The sequence below is a fragment of the Aulostomus chinensis genome, chromosome 16 (genome assembly GCF_037954235.1).
Source record: "Aulostomus chinensis isolate RoL2024-O1b breed Wild chromosome 16, RoL_Achi_v1.0, whole genome shotgun sequence".
Taxonomy (NCBI): Eukaryota; Metazoa; Chordata; class Actinopteri; order Syngnathiformes; family Aulostomidae; genus Aulostomus; species Aulostomus chinensis.
The window spans coordinates 13,763,462-13,780,556 of NC_141335.1; the positions used below are offsets into that span (position 1 = coordinate 13,763,462).

General features: G+C 39.7%; 3 protein-coding genes and 1 long non-coding RNA gene across 5 annotated transcripts; 2 read left to right on the plus strand and 2 right to left on the minus strand.

The window, feature by feature from the left end:
• Positions 1 to 587: 587 nt before the first annotated feature.
• Positions 588 to 7,896, plus strand: echs1 (enoyl CoA hydratase, short chain, 1, mitochondrial). Of its 2 annotated transcripts, XM_086181004.1 has the most exons (9): positions 588 to 744; positions 1,906 to 2,103; positions 2,187 to 2,314; positions 2,977 to 3,076; positions 3,560 to 3,664; positions 3,901 to 4,020; positions 4,104 to 4,171; positions 4,253 to 4,356; positions 4,812 to 7,896. In XM_086181004.1, the coding sequence occupies exons 1-8, from the start codon at positions 669 to 671 to the stop codon at positions 4,316 to 4,318; spliced, it is 861 nt and encodes a 286-aa protein (XP_086037130.1). In that variant the 5' UTR covers positions 588 to 668; the 3' UTR covers positions 4,319 to 4,356; positions 4,812 to 7,896. The 2 variants fall into 2 exon arrangements, with proteins under 2 accessions (XP_086037130.1, XP_086037129.1); XM_086181003.1 differs by lacking the exon at positions 4,812 to 7,896 and having other exon boundaries at positions 4,253 to 4,728.
• Positions 7,897 to 8,348: 452 nt separating this feature from the next.
• On the plus strand, positions 8,349 to 12,200 carry fuom (fucose mutarotase). The gene is made up of 6 exons (XM_086180256.1): positions 8,349 to 8,469; positions 8,639 to 8,707; positions 8,785 to 8,855; positions 8,951 to 9,049; positions 9,137 to 9,210; positions 9,470 to 12,200. The coding sequence occupies exons 1-6, from the start codon at positions 8,385 to 8,387 to the stop codon at positions 9,534 to 9,536; spliced, it is 465 nt and encodes a 154-aa protein (XP_086036382.1). The 5' UTR covers positions 8,349 to 8,384; the 3' UTR covers positions 9,537 to 12,200.
• On the minus strand, positions 10,551 to 11,889 carry LOC147247595 (uncharacterized). Its single transcript, XM_086180255.1, has 3 exons — positions 11,857 to 11,889; positions 11,698 to 11,729; positions 10,551 to 11,167 (listed from the first exon to the last, which is right to left on the minus strand). Coding segments are annotated over exons 2-3 (576 nt in total). The 5' UTR covers positions 11,700 to 11,729; positions 11,857 to 11,889; the 3' UTR covers positions 10,551 to 10,593.
• A 3,046-nt stretch (positions 12,201 to 15,246) lies between the features above and the next one.
• On the minus strand, positions 15,247 to 16,689 carry LOC147247596 (uncharacterized). The gene is made up of 3 exons (XR_015109359.1): positions 16,600 to 16,689; positions 15,397 to 15,443; positions 15,247 to 15,324 (listed from the first exon to the last, which is right to left on the minus strand). It is a non-coding gene; the product is annotated as an uncharacterized LOC147247596 (long non-coding RNA).
• Positions 16,690 to 17,095: the final 406 nt, after the last annotated feature.

Sequence of the window (17,095 nt, forward strand, 5' to 3'; positions counted from 1 at the left end):
CAACATTTTGAAATAAAATTGTCACCCCGATTAACAATACATTCCTAGCCTTCTTTCAAAGCCATGTGAAGGAAGCCAGTAGGGTCTACTGTCCCGTACATCAATGTTAACAGAAAAATAAAACAATATTCTACAAGCTAAGAGCACTTGCTGAGAGAAATTCAACTTCATGATGCATTCACTGCAAGTCCGTCACAGCGATGTTGGATTCTCACTGTGAGAATTCTTTATGGTGAAAACTATTGTAATATTTTTTGAGTTTTGAGTTTTTCCTTTTGTATACTTTTAATCCTCTTGGCTCCATTGGTCACCAAAAAAAAATGCTAATTTCAATATTTGTATTATGTATGTAGAGATGTTCTGTGTTAAAAGGCGACATGTCGTAAATTCAAACTCAGTGTTATAACACTGTCAAATAATCTAATTTGACCACTCATGATAGCCCGCAGCAGCCATTTAAATTCTTTGAAATTAAGAGGATGGTATTTGCGGTAGTAGCACCCGGAGTCACCAGAGGGTGACAGGAATGCCATTTTATTCCTGAATGCACACTACTGGAAAAGTACGCAGAAGAAGAAGAACCCAACCGGAAGTAGAAGCGAGTTGGTAGCTTTTAGCAGGTGGAGTTGTCACAAGTTCGCGGACAGCCGTGTACATTGGATGCCGTCATGGCTTCCCTTTACAGAAGTGCCGCTGTACTCCTGAAGCCGTCCAGAGCAGCGGCAACCCGCCTCTACAGCTCAGGTCCGTGTCTCTCTCACCGTCGTGGTGTTTTATACAGATATTAACATCTGCTCCTGTTTACTCTCAATGCTCCACCACAATGTCAAGATAGCCGCGTCACGAATATGCGACTCCGTCTCTGGTCACATTTGACTCAACTCTGTACTGAGTTTCACTGACCCCAAACTCGTTTCATAAATACATTTTAATCATTATTACGTAAAAAGGTATTTTAGTGGACCAGCGCTTTGTATTACTGTTTAGAGCCTAAACCGAAATGCAAAGAAATGCCGGCGCACATGTAAAATTGTGTTGCTTGTACTGCACGTGAAAAAAAAAATCTTATTATTGTGAATTCAGTCGATATTGTTAGTATACGCTACATGCTTTGTCACGATTTTGGTTTTCTTTACAAGTGAAAACATTGCGTATCTGGCAGATCTGAATATGTGGCGATTGGTAAGCCTCATCTAGCCGGTCGATTGTGCGCAGAACAGAAGAAAAAGTCAAGAAATTAAAGTACTGAAATTAAATGCATTTTAGGAAATTTAGTTACACGTTCAATAATACAAGCCGACCATGGACCTGCTCCAAACTATTTCTTCTGTAAAACCTAGTTGGGAGGTAGTTGTCCAGGAAGTGCACACAATATCAAGATCATTTTCAGTGTTTGCAGTGATTAAAAGCCAAGTCTGGTCAACATGTTTGTAATTTTATAAAATCATTAAATCTTAAGAAGGTCTTTTTCATGAGGTGCATAGAAGAATATGTTAACAGCTTATCTGGGTTTGTCTGAAACGCTTTTTTTTTTTTTTTTTTTTGTAAGTGTGCTTAAAAAAGTGAGATCCTTCTGTGCCATCTTATCTCAGTTCAAAATTGTCCCACCTCATGATTCGACCCCCCTGATACCCAGTTCAGGCAAATATCTGTGGGTCTAGTTTCTGTTACCGGAACCATGCTAAGACCTTGACCTGAGGCTGTTTGTGTCTTTATTTGCCACTTCTCCTTCACTGATTAACCAGGAGTTGACCTTGTGGTATCACTGCGTTGAACCTTAGACCACTCTGGTGACCCCTCGCCTGGTTGAGGGACACCGCCACTCCCTGTTAAGAGGCCAAGAAAGTAGTGAGGAGTCACACTGCATGTGATCATGTAAGTGCATGATCTTTTCTGTGTTTTCAGGTGGTCAGTATGAGTATATTATGGTGGATAAGCGAGGAGAGAAGAAGAATGTGGGCTTCATCCAGCTGAACAGGCCTAAGGTTCTCAACGCTCTCTGTGACGGGCTGATGTTGGAGATTAATCAGGCTCTCGATGCCTTCGAAGCTGATAGCAACGTGGGAGCCATCGTTGTCACCGGCAACGAGAGAGCCTTTGCTGGTGAGGGATATAGAATGTTCTCTATACCTACATGTCCACTCTTCTCCTCTGTTTACAAATCAGTCAACTTCTGTTGTGTTCAGCTGGAGCAGATATTAAAGAGATGCAGAATCGAACCTTCCAGGAGTGTTATGGTGGGAACTTCCTGGCTCACTGGAACCGAGTGGCTACGGTGAACAAGCCGGTGATTGCAGCTGTTAATGGATTCGCTGTGAGTGTCTCTTTCAAGTCCAGAACTCCAGTTAATACGTTAAATGGATCCACGTAATACCCAAATGTCAGTCAACCACCTTCTATTTACGTAGGATGTAGTTTAGTCGATGAATAGAAACTGGCTTTACAAACACAGAAGATCGCAGTTCAAAGATTTTCATTTAAATCACCAGGTTCATACAGTCGTTATAAACCCGGCAGATTCATACAACTTGAAAGTGGAGATTTTAGGCCTGGACAAATAGGAAATGCCAGAAAATCTTAGAAACGTCATGGAATTGTACCTTAAATTCTATTTGGTCAAGATTGATTTACTGCATCAGCTTAATTTTAGTTAAATTTACTCTTTCAAATGTTGACATAGATTTGTCAGTTTAATTGTCATGTGAGAACAGGTATCTCAGAGATGGTGCAATCATTCCTCAAAAGTCAGGGAAAAAAATGTATGGGTAAAAATGTTGAATTACCCTGAAATAATAAGACTGCACGTAACCAAATCTACAACAAATGTCAGAAATAGACCTTCAAAAAATGTTGGTCACGTGTTTAACGCTTTTTATTTAACATGTATTTGGTGAAAACTCCAAACAGCGTATGAAAAGTGAGACTGGTAACTTTATTTTGACCTTGAGTGAACTTCCCCTTACTGCACTGTTTCAGTTGGGTGGAGGCTGTGAACTGGCCATGATGTGTGACATCATCTACGCTGGCGAGAAGGCACAGTTTGGTCAACCAGAGATCCTGCTGGGGACCATTCCTGGTAAAGCCAGCCTCAAGTCTATTTCCCTTTCTCTTCATACTCTCACTACCTCATTCTTAATAGATTCTCATCCTTAAACTCCCACTTTTGTGCCTTCTTTATGCATCCATGGCCACAGAGTGAACGCTGCCGCAACCATCCTTTTTATGTAGTCTACGTGCGGTGTCCTTGAGTGTAGAGAAAGGCGTCTTTTCAATAAAATATATGATTATCATTCTAATTATTATTATTATTATTATCCACACTAGTCGCACTTCTCCAGTTTTGCTCGATTGCAACCCCAGCAAGTCCTGCATCATTGTGAGGTTTCATACAACAAACAAATTATGAGTTGAATAGATCAAAGGGAGAGTGGCGTGTGGTGGTTGAAATGTATTTCTGAAAAGAATTATCAACATGTCCTGTCTTTTAAAAAGGTTTTAGCTTTCTCTACTTTTACTCTGTGTGGGAGCAGCTGTTGCCTTGACATGTGTCTACCTGCAGGTGCGGGTGGCACCCAGCGGCTAACCCGGGCGGTGGGCAAGTCCTTGGCTATGGAGATGGTGCTGACTGGAGACAGAATTAATGCTCAAGAAGCCAAACAATCAGGTAACAGAGATGCTACACTTTAAATAAAAAAACATTTCTATGTTGCCTGACCCCAACATTGTTTTAAAGTACTTCAATGACTGAGCCACAAATCAAGTTAACAAATTATTACTGGACAGTTACACTAGAAATATCTGTCCCTGGTTCTTCCTTTAAATCTCTTAAAAAAAAAAAAAACTCTTTCTCTCACCTCAAGTCTTTTGCCACTCCTAACTTAGTCGCATGTTGTGTTTCAGGTTTGGTGAGTAAAGTTTTTCCTGTGGATGAACTGGTATCTGAGGCTGTGAAATGTGGAGAGAAGATCGCTGCGAATTCCAAACTGGTGTCTGTGATGGCTAAAGAGGCTGTTAATGCAGGTGCGTAGGACCAGCCACTGTGTTATCTCCAAAAAATGTCGGACTGAAGAATGACTGACGTGATCCTGTGTGTGTGGTTCCAGCCTTCGAGCTAACCCTTGCTGAGGGTAATCGTTTGGAGAAGCGATTGTTCCACTCGACATTTGCTACGGTGAGTCTGAGAGCTGGCGAGAGCCGGTTAGGGAATTGACTCTGATTTGTCCAATAATCATGACGCTTTTCTTGTCCTTAGGATGATCGTAAAGAAGGCATGACGGCATTTGTGGAGAAAAGAAAGGCCAGTTTCCAGGACAAGTAAACCAGAGGAGATGAAGAGTTCTGCCAAGATCTCAGCAGGTCAATTATATCTACGACAAGTGATGCAGAAATCCTGGCGGCGCTTGAACATGCTGGTGTCGTAGCTCGTTGAAGCTCTGAGGCTCACCATAAATACAGTCTAGGTGCAGTGGATTTGTCCGTGGATGCCATTTGATTGATTACCATGTTGCAGTCCGTGTGGTATAGGAATCAGACTTGTATTAACTTTGACTTTTTCATTTTCTCCGTCTGCATTTTTGAAGACATCTTTTTCTTCCTGCATTCATTTTTGCAAAGGATTTAATGAACTAATAAACAAAAAGCAGTTTATTTTAAAAACAAACAGGATGTTTGCTGTATTTATGAACAAACGTGCGTTCCTCACGAATGTAATTATAAAGAGGTGAAACACAGTGATTTAACAGAAATGGTGCTTTTGTCAGTTGAACCATTTGATACACTTACAAATGTTCATCCATCTTCTTCCTATTCAGGGTCGCGGGGGGGCTGGAGCCTATCCCAGCAGTGAGGTCCATCTCAGGGCCAACACATAGAGACAAACAACCATTCACACTCACATTCATACCTACTAACAATTTAGAGTATCAATCAGTCTCGTCCCCTCTTGATGTCTTTGGATGGTGGGAAGAAGCCGGAGTACCAGAGAGAACCCACACAGGAACAGGGAGAACATGGAGACTCCACACAGAAAGATCCCGTGCCTGAGCTGGGACTCAAACCTCCAACCTCCTTGCTGTGAGGCGACAGTGCTAACAACTGCACCACCATGCACCCTTTGTATATGTTCAGACTTCATTAAAGCCTGTATTGTTCACCACTAGATGGAGCCAGCCTCTAAAAATGTGCAGAAACTAGGTGGCTAGATTCATAGGGCTTGTTGCCCCACCAACTAATAGAACCAGTAAAAGGTCAAGTCGTCCAAATATGAATGTATAATCAAATATGTTATCAATTTAAATCAAAACTTTCACCCAGTGAATTTAAATCCTGAAGAGGTTTCTGATGTAATACTTTTGGATATTTGAAGGAAACTGATGTTTGAAGAGCTCCGTCTCTCAGTGAGATTTTTTTTTTTTTAAATAGACCTTCACCAAAGCATATGTACAATCTTTATTGGTCATCTGCTGTGTCTCCTGGCTCCATCTTCCCAAACCCCATAAACCTCTACAGTGAGTTCTTATAGCACATTACTACACTCACAAATAGTTTCCGTCAGAGACTGATCTGATCATGTTTGCGCATCATCTGTCAGCTTGAAAACATCCACCAACCCATAAAGCCATAATTTTGACATCAAAGCAAACACCAGAACAAATTTGGTTAGTCTGTGCTTTCTTTGGCCACTCCAATCATGGCAAGGCACCTTTTTCCCTCTCTGATCTTCACACGGCGGTGCCGCATATCTTCACAAGGCCATGGCCTAATTGATTTTTATTTTCATTCAATATTCCCCCCGGAGCTGGCTTTCTTGTCAACCCCCTGGAACAAAACTTTAAAAAGGAGGAGAAAAAAAAACTCGTCTCCTCACTCCGCGGGACGCACAAAAGTCTGCAGAGAGAGGCCGAAAAGAAGCTCCTCTTTGAGGCTACCGAAAGGTCAAAATAATAAATGTAGACTCAATTGAGGCTCTCCATGCAGACAAAAGGGGCAAAACGTTACATTCTGGCAGCGCAGACCCTCATAGCGTGATAAACTCATTTAAAGAAGGCGAAATAAAGAGGGAGCAGCATGGGTCCTGAGACGGAGAAAGGGGCTGTCAGCGCTGCAGACAGGCCTGGCTCCTGAGGGCCTTTTCTCCTGTCTAGCAGCCTTCCAAAATCACCAAACTCTCTCTTCTAGTCTGAAACTGCTGCCTCAGTGCCATTCAGTCGTGTTTGTGACTAGACTTGGACTTCGAGCTGCTAAACTCAGAGTAAACAAGGACAAAACGGTGTGATGAAGAAATCAGCTTCATTTCTGCGTAATGATAATTGTATTTTCCCCTCTGAGATGCAGTGAACTTAAAACATCACATGAGTGTACATCTAGTAGATTGAGCAAGCAAAAGCTCTGAATGCAGTAATTTGGATAAACTAGCGGTAAACCAACATGTAGGATGATTCTCCTGGAATATTGCACTTATTTTTCCTAATGCCCATGAGTAACAGCCACTGCCAAACAGTAAATTCCGTACATGTTCCCACAAGCCAACTGTGTCTTGATTTATATAAAAAGCCTTTTTATGTTGATCGCCTGATTTTTACACAACCAGGATCTGCGGTCATGCACAGGATTCCTGAGCATTTTTGCCATCCAGCTGAGAGTTTCTTTGGCTCCGATGAAACAAGCCGGGCGGAGTGGTTTTCATCTGACAAATATTTTCATTATCTCACATTCTTGGCACCGTGGACTGTGTCGGAATGTCACATTTACTAGTCTCTGCTTTGAATTATGCCCAGGGTGTCAGGAACAACACAGGGGGAAGATTAGTCGAATGTACTTTTACTAAGCGGATTAACACATTTAAATGACATTTTCCTCAATTTTTTTACTTGAGCCAACTGAAACTTCCCCTTCCCCACCAATTCTGCACAAATACGTTTCACTCATTTTGCAGATCTTAAACACACTACCCATAATCTCTACATTTGGGCAATGACCTATTGCTTTTCATGAACTAACATAGCCCCATGAGCCCAACCCCCCCCCCCCCCCCCCCCACAGCATAAGGTAGATATGATGATGGAGATGGATTCATCGTCCAAGCAACACTTTCCCACCTTCTGCCTTTGATGGTGAAAAGATTCTGAAACCAGACACAAATGCAGCTTAATTGTCTTTACAGCGTTTTCAGAGTGCTGAATCCCCCCCCCCATCTTTATGTATGACCATGTTATAACCCTAACTGTGTTTGTTAAAATAAGCAGGATACAAAGTAATTCAGGATGAGAAAAACATTTATGCATGTTTTTTTTGCTTTGTATTGGAGAGTGAAAATAATCATTTATAACAGGCCAATACAGTATATGTTCTGTCTGGAACTTACTGTTTTAGGGGTCAATTGATAAGATAATGACAGCAGTGCTTCTGCGCAACATTTCTCAACATTTCTTTCAGTTTAAAGCATTAAAACTAATGACACATTTCCTTTTCAAGGATATTTTGAGGATATTTGCAGGGTTTGAGCCCTTTGGTTTTGTTTTGTTTTTTAAAAAGCAAGTCTTTTTCTTCTGTAAGAAGTGGTTCATGTTGTTATTTAAAACTTGGAAAAGACATGGGATTTGAATTATTTCTCTGGGCCTGAAAAAGCTTCTGAACAATTACTTCAACCAGAAAAGGTTGGGAAAATTCATGGAACTTTTTTTAACAACTACCTGCGTGTCAGAGTATATGTGGTTCACCTAAGATCAACAGAGAAAATTCTCTGGGTTGATTTACTTTAAGATGTGTTTATCTTGTAGCAAACCACAAAGCTTGTCAATTTTGATTAAATACACGCCATTAAAAGTTGTCATGGATTTGTCAGTTAATTATTCATGTGTAAACAGATGTCATGGTGCATGGTCATTAAAAAAACAATTCCAAGCAATTTATTGGTGAATATTTGTCTGTTGCACATATTTGGGCCTAAACTTTTTACACTGAACTCCTCTCCAATGTTGTGAATTTTGTACTGGGAAAAAAATCGTGATATAATAAATGTACAATTTAAAGGAACTGAACTTTGGCCTTTCATGGACATGTGACCCTGTTGCCTAAGCCCCACCAGCCAAAGATGATAGCTCAAACAAACAAACAAACAGTTATACAGGTACAGATACAGACTAAACCACAGCCAAAATTCACTTCTGTTTGGTCCAAATACAAAATAATAAAAGTCAGTAAATATACACGCCAAACACAAGGCAGACTTAGAATTTATTAACTCTGTTTGGTCTTTGGTTTTTAATTGGCTAATTAATTGAACCGCACATCCGGGTAACTTAAACGAACACGGAAGTATGCCAGAGGGACTCATCTCGCAGCTTTACTGTATCGTCAGTGCAGTGTTGGCTGCAGTGGCGAGCATGGTTGTCCTCAAAGGAATCCCCGCCGTTTTATCCCCGGAACTGCTATATGTTCTCGCTAAAATGGGCCACGGGGACGAACTGGGTAGGCTATTAAATCACAGGCATGTAGTTTGCAAGTTTTTAACGTTCATTGACGTGTGAGGGCTGCAAATGAATCCAAGTTGAAGTGTAACTCGAGTTTGAAGCGTCCCATATCTGGACTAGTGGTTTACCTGCGGGGCAGTTGTTTTTAGTGTTGTTCTCTCTTTCAGTTCTTGCTGATGCTAATTTCCCAGCATCCTCCATCTGTGCTTGTGGTCCAAAAGAAATAAGAGCTGATGGTAAGTAAATTAAAAGGATAGATACGTGCAGTGAAAGGAGTTTAAAGTTTTTTCCCCAGTTTGTCATTTTTATTCAGGCTTGGGAATCTCAGAGCTTTTGGAGGCCGTATTGAAGCTGTTGCCCCTGGATACATATGTCCCCTCCCCGGTATAACATTCCCACATTTACTGAGATGCTTTTATCGATGATCCCTTCCTGGAGACTATTTTCTAATAACCATTATTATGTGTGTGTTTGTGCAGGCGGCAGTCATGGACCTGGTGGCGAGTGACAAACAGAGAGGATTAGCTGTCCCGGTATGGGACACCTACACTCAGCTCCTAGGACAGGCTGGCTCTCAGGTGATACCTCTGGCCACAGGGTTCAACCTTTGAGCTCAAGAAACAGCACTTGTCATGTTTTGTGCCTTGATTTCTGTGTGAATACAGGCTCCCCTTCAGAAGGTCGAAAGGTTTGCTTTCTATGAACGAGCCAAGAAAGCCTTTGCGGTTGTGGCAACAGGGTGTGTGTGTTTTATGTCTTTCTCTAAGGATTTCCTTATAGTTGTTAGACCTGCACTCCATGGGGGTTTTCAGCCCTTTTTACACAAGACATACTCTCATTGTATGTCTTTACTTTATTCTACTTATCAAAAATGAAGAATTACAGTTTAGTTACTGCTGAGTGTGTGTTTACTGTTAAATACCCTGAACTTTCATTCATTTAACATGCAGGTAAATTAAATTATTGTCCTCATTTTGTTTCCTTTGCTGTGTCTACAGGGAAACGTCTCTATATGGTAACCTTATACTTAAAAAGGGGGTCCTTCCTGCTGAGCTGCTGCAGTGATACAAACTTCATGTTTTTTCTGGAAATGTTCATTTATATTTTACATGGACATGATTTTGTATCCTAGTAAATTACTTACATCTGCAGTTCAACACATTTCAATAAACTACAATGCACTCAGAGAGCTCATCCCTCCTCCAAGGCGAACTTTCAGCACCTGGCACTTTAATCCACGGGTTCCAGTTAAAGCCACAAACAGTGATGAGTATGTGTGTCTGTTATGTTGATTGAGAGGGAGGTGAAAACTGATATTTGGATTTCACATCGAGGAGCAAATTTATGTGTGCACTGTGGCGTAAATATCCCTCCCTGTTTCCACTAGGTGATGCTAAAGAACACGCCACTTAGCATATGTTTTCTTTTGTTGTTGTTGTTTTTTTTGTTGTTTTTTTGTACATCCAACGTACTTCCTGTAACCGCTTGGTGGTACTATGATTTAAATTCAGCTTGCGAATTTCTTCCAGTTGTTCCAGTTGAAATCATCATCAAACAAGAAGTTTGAAAAAGATCCAGTTAAGAGTCCACTTAGTACAATTTCCTGTCCTATTGTGAGATATCAAAATTAGCCACTTCGCCACAGTACCACAGTTAAATGAAAAGTCTCAGTCTACATGAACCCATCACCAAGTTCTTGAACATGGTGTTTTTGAACATGTGAAGTGGAACAGAACGACCCACCGGAGGAGCTCATCAAAATGTTTAAAAAAAACAAAGAAAAAACATTTCCCCCATCAACCAGGACATGCAATTAGTGACCTGCCCCAAAATTCTTACTTGAGCCATTACACACTGGGTTTGGTGAATATCAGCGTCTCAGTTTTGATGCAGTCCTGCTGACAGGCAAACAACTGAAAACATGACTTGAACGATGAGGGTAATAAAAACACACAGTCTGAAGTTGAGGTCTGTTAAAATCTCTAAATACATTTTATTCACTTTTACTGTGGAATCACATCTAACTTGAGATTGATATTAACAGTTACAGCCTCAATATGTCAAGTGTGTATGTGTAAGTATGTGTGTGTTTCATATAAGGGTTGACATGCCTCGTGGACAATCACGGGTGGTTCAGGTAATCCAGATCTTCTTCTGGTTCACTGTGCTTTTGTTGAGACGGCCAATCAGCAGGAGCAGGAGCTTGAACATCGTCTTGGTAGAGACTGAAATGTTGGGGGTCAGCGTGGTAGAAGTCGTCCATGTCCTCCTCTGGCTCTTGGTGAACTCTGTCCTCTAGTACTAGTGGCTCATCCATCTTCTGGATCTCTTGTTTGTATTCAGCTGCTAGTGGCACCAGATATCCAGCCATATCCTCACTGGCTTCATGGTAGACATCGTCCCACTCCTGCTCAGGTTCCTTTGGGGCCATGTCACTGAAGACAGGGCGGTCAACGTCCGCCTGGATGCCAGAAGGCTGGAGGTTTTGCTCTTGGACTTGAAGGAGATCATCCACAGAAGGATGATCCAACTCATCCATGTCGTCCTCTGCAATCAGGGGCTTTTTCCCCTCCTCTGTGCCCATCATACTCTGCCAGATCATCATCTTTGGGTCAACATCATCATGGATTTCATCCATGTTCTCTGGAGGTTCCACTTCCTCTCCCCAGGGCATCTTTCCTCTGCCATCTTTTAACCTGAAATAAATATCACATATCTCAGTCTGTGATTCAAGGCCCAGGATTTTTAAAACAGCACTTATAATTTAAGGAAATTAAACAGTCCCTCCAGAAAGTATGATTATGGAATCACATAAATTGATGCAGAAGCAGCTAAATGCTGTATGCAAGGGCTGGCTTGTTTTTATAGTCACTCACTTTAGTCGCAAAAAAAAAAAAAAAAAAAAGCCAGCTACGCTCTAAAAGGTTGGAAAGGTGCATGTTTTGTTGATGTGGGAGTCGACATTTGCAAAGATTCTACAATGCCACATGACACATCATCTCATCATGTTTGCATGCATGTGAAAATTTGGTAAAAGCATGTTTGCTTTTTTTTTTTTAACAAACAATTTTCAATTTTTTTTCAGTTGCCACAATTTTACCGCTAAAACAGGGAATCACACAAAGTTTGTCGTAATTTTTAAGAAGTCGCTGCAAAACCCAACATTTTAGACCAAAACAATCACATAAAAGTTTATGGAATCCTGGAGGGACGTATTACAACTTACATAAATGTATCCTGGAACACTTCAACTTCATTCTGATAAAAGAACACAAATATTAATGTCCAAATACAGATCAGTTTTATCTTGATTATGAATCATTTATCAATTGATTTGATGCAGTAAAGCCTCTTGAGTGTAATCCTATGTGAAGTATGGACATACCCAGGGTTTATATGGCTTTGCGGTAGCACCGAATATGAGAGAGACACACAGCAACACACCAATCCTACAACAAAACAACAACAAATGAAGACATCTCGTGTTCAGATGTCAAGTCACCATCAACAGTAATCTGTGTTAAGAATACGTGGTTTTATGAGAAGAGACAGCCGCTTACCTCGACATGACGCTTCCTTTTCTTGGATCTGTGTGAGAAAATGTCCTTCCAGTTCTGCTGTTTGTAAATGAGTGTCTGAATTTCCTGCAATAAGTCAGTTATATTTTCTTGACCTTTGCATCCTTCAGTAATTCTTTATCTAATCTAAAACTGTAAACTGGACCCTGTGCCAGTGTTTTGTATCAAATAAAAATTCTTATTTAGAGTATATACTGTGTGTATATACTCTTTAAATCATTATTTTTGAAGTCAACCTTTATCACTTTATTTGATATTATAATGCAGTGGTCTAATTTGATGTCTAAAAATCAAGCGAATCTTTAATTACAACTCCTACTTTTGCAAATTAATACTCTATTCACATAATAGAATCCAGCTAATCTAATAAAAGAAAGATTAACTCTCAAAATATCTCTCCCCATATCTAATGTCTTTTATTTGAAGTGACCGCTCACAGCCTACCTGCACTACATTCATGGTTTTATTACTTGGCAAACACTGCTAAATTGAGCAATAGTTACGAGTGTAATGAGTACAATACGTATGACGGATTATTAGCAATATCTGATCACAGGGTAATAAATCTCCAGTGACCTTTAGACAAGCACAAGACAAGCATCATTATGGGCCCATATTTTGTCCATTTTGCTGAAAGTGTTCATCCATAAGACCTGATAAAGTTACAACAGTACAAGATCATTTTAGTGTACTTACTTTTTATTGGAAGAAAATAAATACTAATGTGCATCTATCATTTTAGAATCATGGAGTTATAGATTTTCTCACCTTTTATTAATGTTACGTGACTTCCTCATTTCGTGTGGTCTCATTATAATGGCCAATAGATGGTATCTGTCACATGATTACGAGCCATTTTCGCCACTTGTATTTAAAACCTATTTTGCCCTTTCTTCATGAGAGGATAAGTGACCGTTGGTTACAGTTTCATAAGTCTTTAGTTCTTTTAAATTCTAAGGATTTTACAAGTATATGGGATTTTGGATGAAAGTGCTAATAAATAAGTATTGAAACGAAAGGAATAAGAAGGATCTCATCTTGAAAGAAAGTCTTACATAATCTGCTGTGCACCTTCAATCAATTAAAACTACTAAGTACCTCTCACATACATCCACTGATTGGAGGCAGATGATCGGGCCTGATCTTCATTCCAGGCACAGCGCACAGTGAAATAAGCTTGAGTGTGTCAGCTCGAATATGTGTCACACTTCATGTTTGGTTAGAAGGAGTTGTTTGCTAACTGATGCTTTCTGATGTGTGTCCAAGACTGCAAACTTTTAACTCTGAGACTTTTTTTAAACATTACTAAATTACAGCCATAAACTAATTTAAAAATCGTCTGAAATAACATATACAACCCTCAGGATGTTAATTTCATTTAAGCTCAGTGTCACATGAGAGTTTCACCCTCAGAACCGTGAGAACAGTTCACTACACCTCTTTGATTGTTCAGTAGGAGTCATTAAGTGAACACATGGCTTAGTAATGTCAACATGCACGCACATACATTGTACAAAAGAACAGGAGCAGACGCACACTTCCTGTCTGTTCATGGGATGGCTCCACTGCGTCTGCTAGTTATCTGCCTTGGCTATCAGATCCATATGTGTCCTTACAAGTCCAGTCTTTCCCTTAGTCTGTCCCCTCCCTCAGGTCAGCAAGTGGTCTGCTGTCGTCCAACAAAAAAAGGCTCCCAAATGCCAGGCATCTTTAAGATCCCATGTGATGTATTACCAGGAAGTGGAAGCTCTTTCATTTCCACTTTTTCAACAATATTTGGAAAATTAAAGCTCTAGTGCATTATATTGTCATTGAAATGAACGCAAGCCCACACCAAGTTTGTTCTCACAATGCACATGAATGCCCTCTGCTAACTTGGTTGCAAATAACTGACTTATCTAGCTTGGATAACATTCCAAATTTTATCACTCCAAATAGATCAAATTCTGATAGTGAAATAAATCACTTTGCAAGGGTTGTGTGACAACAAAATTAATTCATTCACCATTTTACAGCTGTAGCAGCAAATCTGGTTTAGGGTGGAGCCTATGAAGGAATGTTCTGCACTACATCTTTAAACAAAACTTTGACAGTTTTGTAAATGCATGTGTCTGCTTTTTTGCCAAGAGTTAGACAGTTGATATGACTATCTGTAGACTAAATGAGAAGTTACAGCTGCAGTGGTTAGCTTAGCATAAAGACTAGAAGCAATGCTAGTATGGTTCTGTCCAAAAAACAAACAAACAAACAAACAAACAAAACAGCACCATATAATAATTGAAAGGTCTTGAAATCAAAGTACTAAAAATAATTTCAAATGAAGCAATGATCTCAGAGGCAATATTTTTTAACACAAAGCATTACAATATTTTCCACTTTTCATCATGAGAGCTGGAAGTGAAAAAAGGACGGTGAAAATGGCATCTCAAGATCACTCAAGGGTCCTACTGGAATTGAGGGAATTTTACTCCTTCTTCTCTGAAGTGCATCGCCTATTTTGGAGATGTGTTACGGAGAGGTGTGCAGAAATGATTCACCACCAACAATCATTCAAAAATCTAGGGAAAATACCTACTTTTTACCTGCATGTTCAAAATTTGGTATGCTTGTGTAACATGGACAAGACCAACACAAAAGCTCATTGGACTTTGATGTCAAACCAACCTCTCTCTTTTTTGTTGTTGTTGCATATTTCTGCTCTTTTCTGGGGGAAAATGAATGTTTAAAAATAAAGTGGTATTATTCCCACATGTAGTAGATAATGCCATATTTATAAGTATTGACACTGCAGGGAATTAAACCCGATTCCAGTTGCATGGAAGTAACTCTACCAGAGTCTTTTGTATTTCTGTGGGATTTAGGGAAAGCAAAAGCTTCTTTAGCAAAAGCGTTTTATGTTGTTACGCAAGTGCATATCACGATATTGCAGTTGCTCACAAAATTTCTTAAAGATAAAATGTATGTGTTATAATTAAATGTATGTGTATTATTATTATTAAATTTGATAACCTAAGAAACATACAGGTATTTTTGGATCACCACACCAACTGTAACATGCAAGCATTTAAAAAGACTCCCTATTGACACAGAAAGGTAACTGAACAGAAATACATGATTTAATACCTAATTGCAAATTGTGGTAAAGACCTCCAATCCATAAACCAAATAAAATCACAAATTAAAAAAAAACCAGAACATACAAATGACGACCCAGTCGTGCTGCCACACGCCGAAACTCATGGTGCGATGTTGAGGTGTGGAGGAAAGTCAAAGACCTAAAAAAATCAACAGATGAAATCAAAACGCCTAAAATACCATTTAAAATATTATTTAGTTCTCTTACATACATGACCCATGGTGGAAGTCGGTATCCTGTGGTTCCTTGTTCCCAGTTCTTTAGTCGGTAGCCAGAGAGCGATGGCAACAGCCATCAAGAAGAAGCATAAACACAAAGTAACTCATTCAATCACAAAATCTTGTTGATGCACTACCATATTTTGTCAACTACAATCGTCTCCAATCCAAATATAAACTATTAACCTGCATTTTAACATTAGTTTTTCCAACTGCACATGATCACATTTGCAATACCGGCTTAATTCATGAATCACTTTGCTATTGACTCATCACACTCCTGCATGCCTGTGCAAACATATCTGCGATTATTTTGGATTGTTGCTTTGATTAATTTGCAAACGTTGCCAGGAGTCATATTCAAGCCAATCTATTAAAAAAGGCAACACAATACATGCCTGATAATCTCCTGTGATCAAGTGTGATTTTACATAATTTTGAGAGGTTTAAACAACACCCTGCTAGCAAGATGATAGACATACTTGTGCATTTAGGTAAATTTAATGTACAATCTGTCAATAACAAAAACATCTTCCAGTATGCTGGTGCTCATCAAATAACAAACAGACGAGTTACTAGATGTCAATGTCAGAAAGACCCTGTGCTCGAGCTGTGGTTCCAACCTGGAACCTTCCTGTGAGTGCCAATCACTGCACCACTGTGCCACCTAAAATACATCATGTCCCACTGAATATATATTAGATTTAATTCAAAATATTAAACCAGTTCCTTACTCTCTGCTTTTGCGATGGTCCTCATTAATTCACTTACTTTACACATTTCACTCATTTACAAGAAATGCCAGGCAATGAGGACCAGATAATTGACTTAAATTTGCTAGATTCTACTGAATATAAAAATACACTTTTGATTTGGGTATAAACAACATTTTCATTACATGTAGTTTCCTGATTTGAAGTTTACATGCAAACTTCCTGCCATATTCATATGACCCAGCCCACTGGAGGTAACCCAGCCCAATCCACCAGATATCGGCAATGGGTATTGATAACCATTGGCTAGTACTTTGTTTGTTTTTGAACTCAGCTGCTATTTATAAAATCTCTAGAAGAAACCCACATCCTTTATTTCAACCTCGGTTGGATACTGCTATGAGAGAGAGAGACAATCTTGGCGTTCTTCATCACTTCACACCGCATACTTTCCAAGACAATGTGAGAAGATAAAGTGAATACCTTGCACAAATCTTGGTGTTTTGGATGACACGGTGGTGCAGTGGTCAGCACTGTCGCCTCACAGCAAGAAGGTTCTGGATTCGAGCCCCGGCTCGAGCACGGGATCTTTCTGTGTGGAGTCTCCATGTTCTCCCTGTGTTTGTCTGTCTCTATGTGTTGGCCCTGTGATGGACTGGTGACCTGTCCAGGGTGAACCCCACCTCTCGCCTGAAGGCAGCTGGGATAGTCCTTTCATTTTGCCTGTGACTGGGTCATTTTTTGAAACATCTGTTTACAGATGAAAAATAAACAGAGAAATCTGTGTCAAGACTTAGAACATTAAATTCTGCTTTAAATTTATATTAAGCTTTGATACAAAATTAACAGATTTGACAGTAAATCAATATTAACAGAAAAGAGATTTTTCTCACAGCAACATATAGTCTAATATGTATAGGAGTTCCAAAATACCCTTTTCATTAGTTTTGCTGTCATCATACAGCTACAACATCGATAT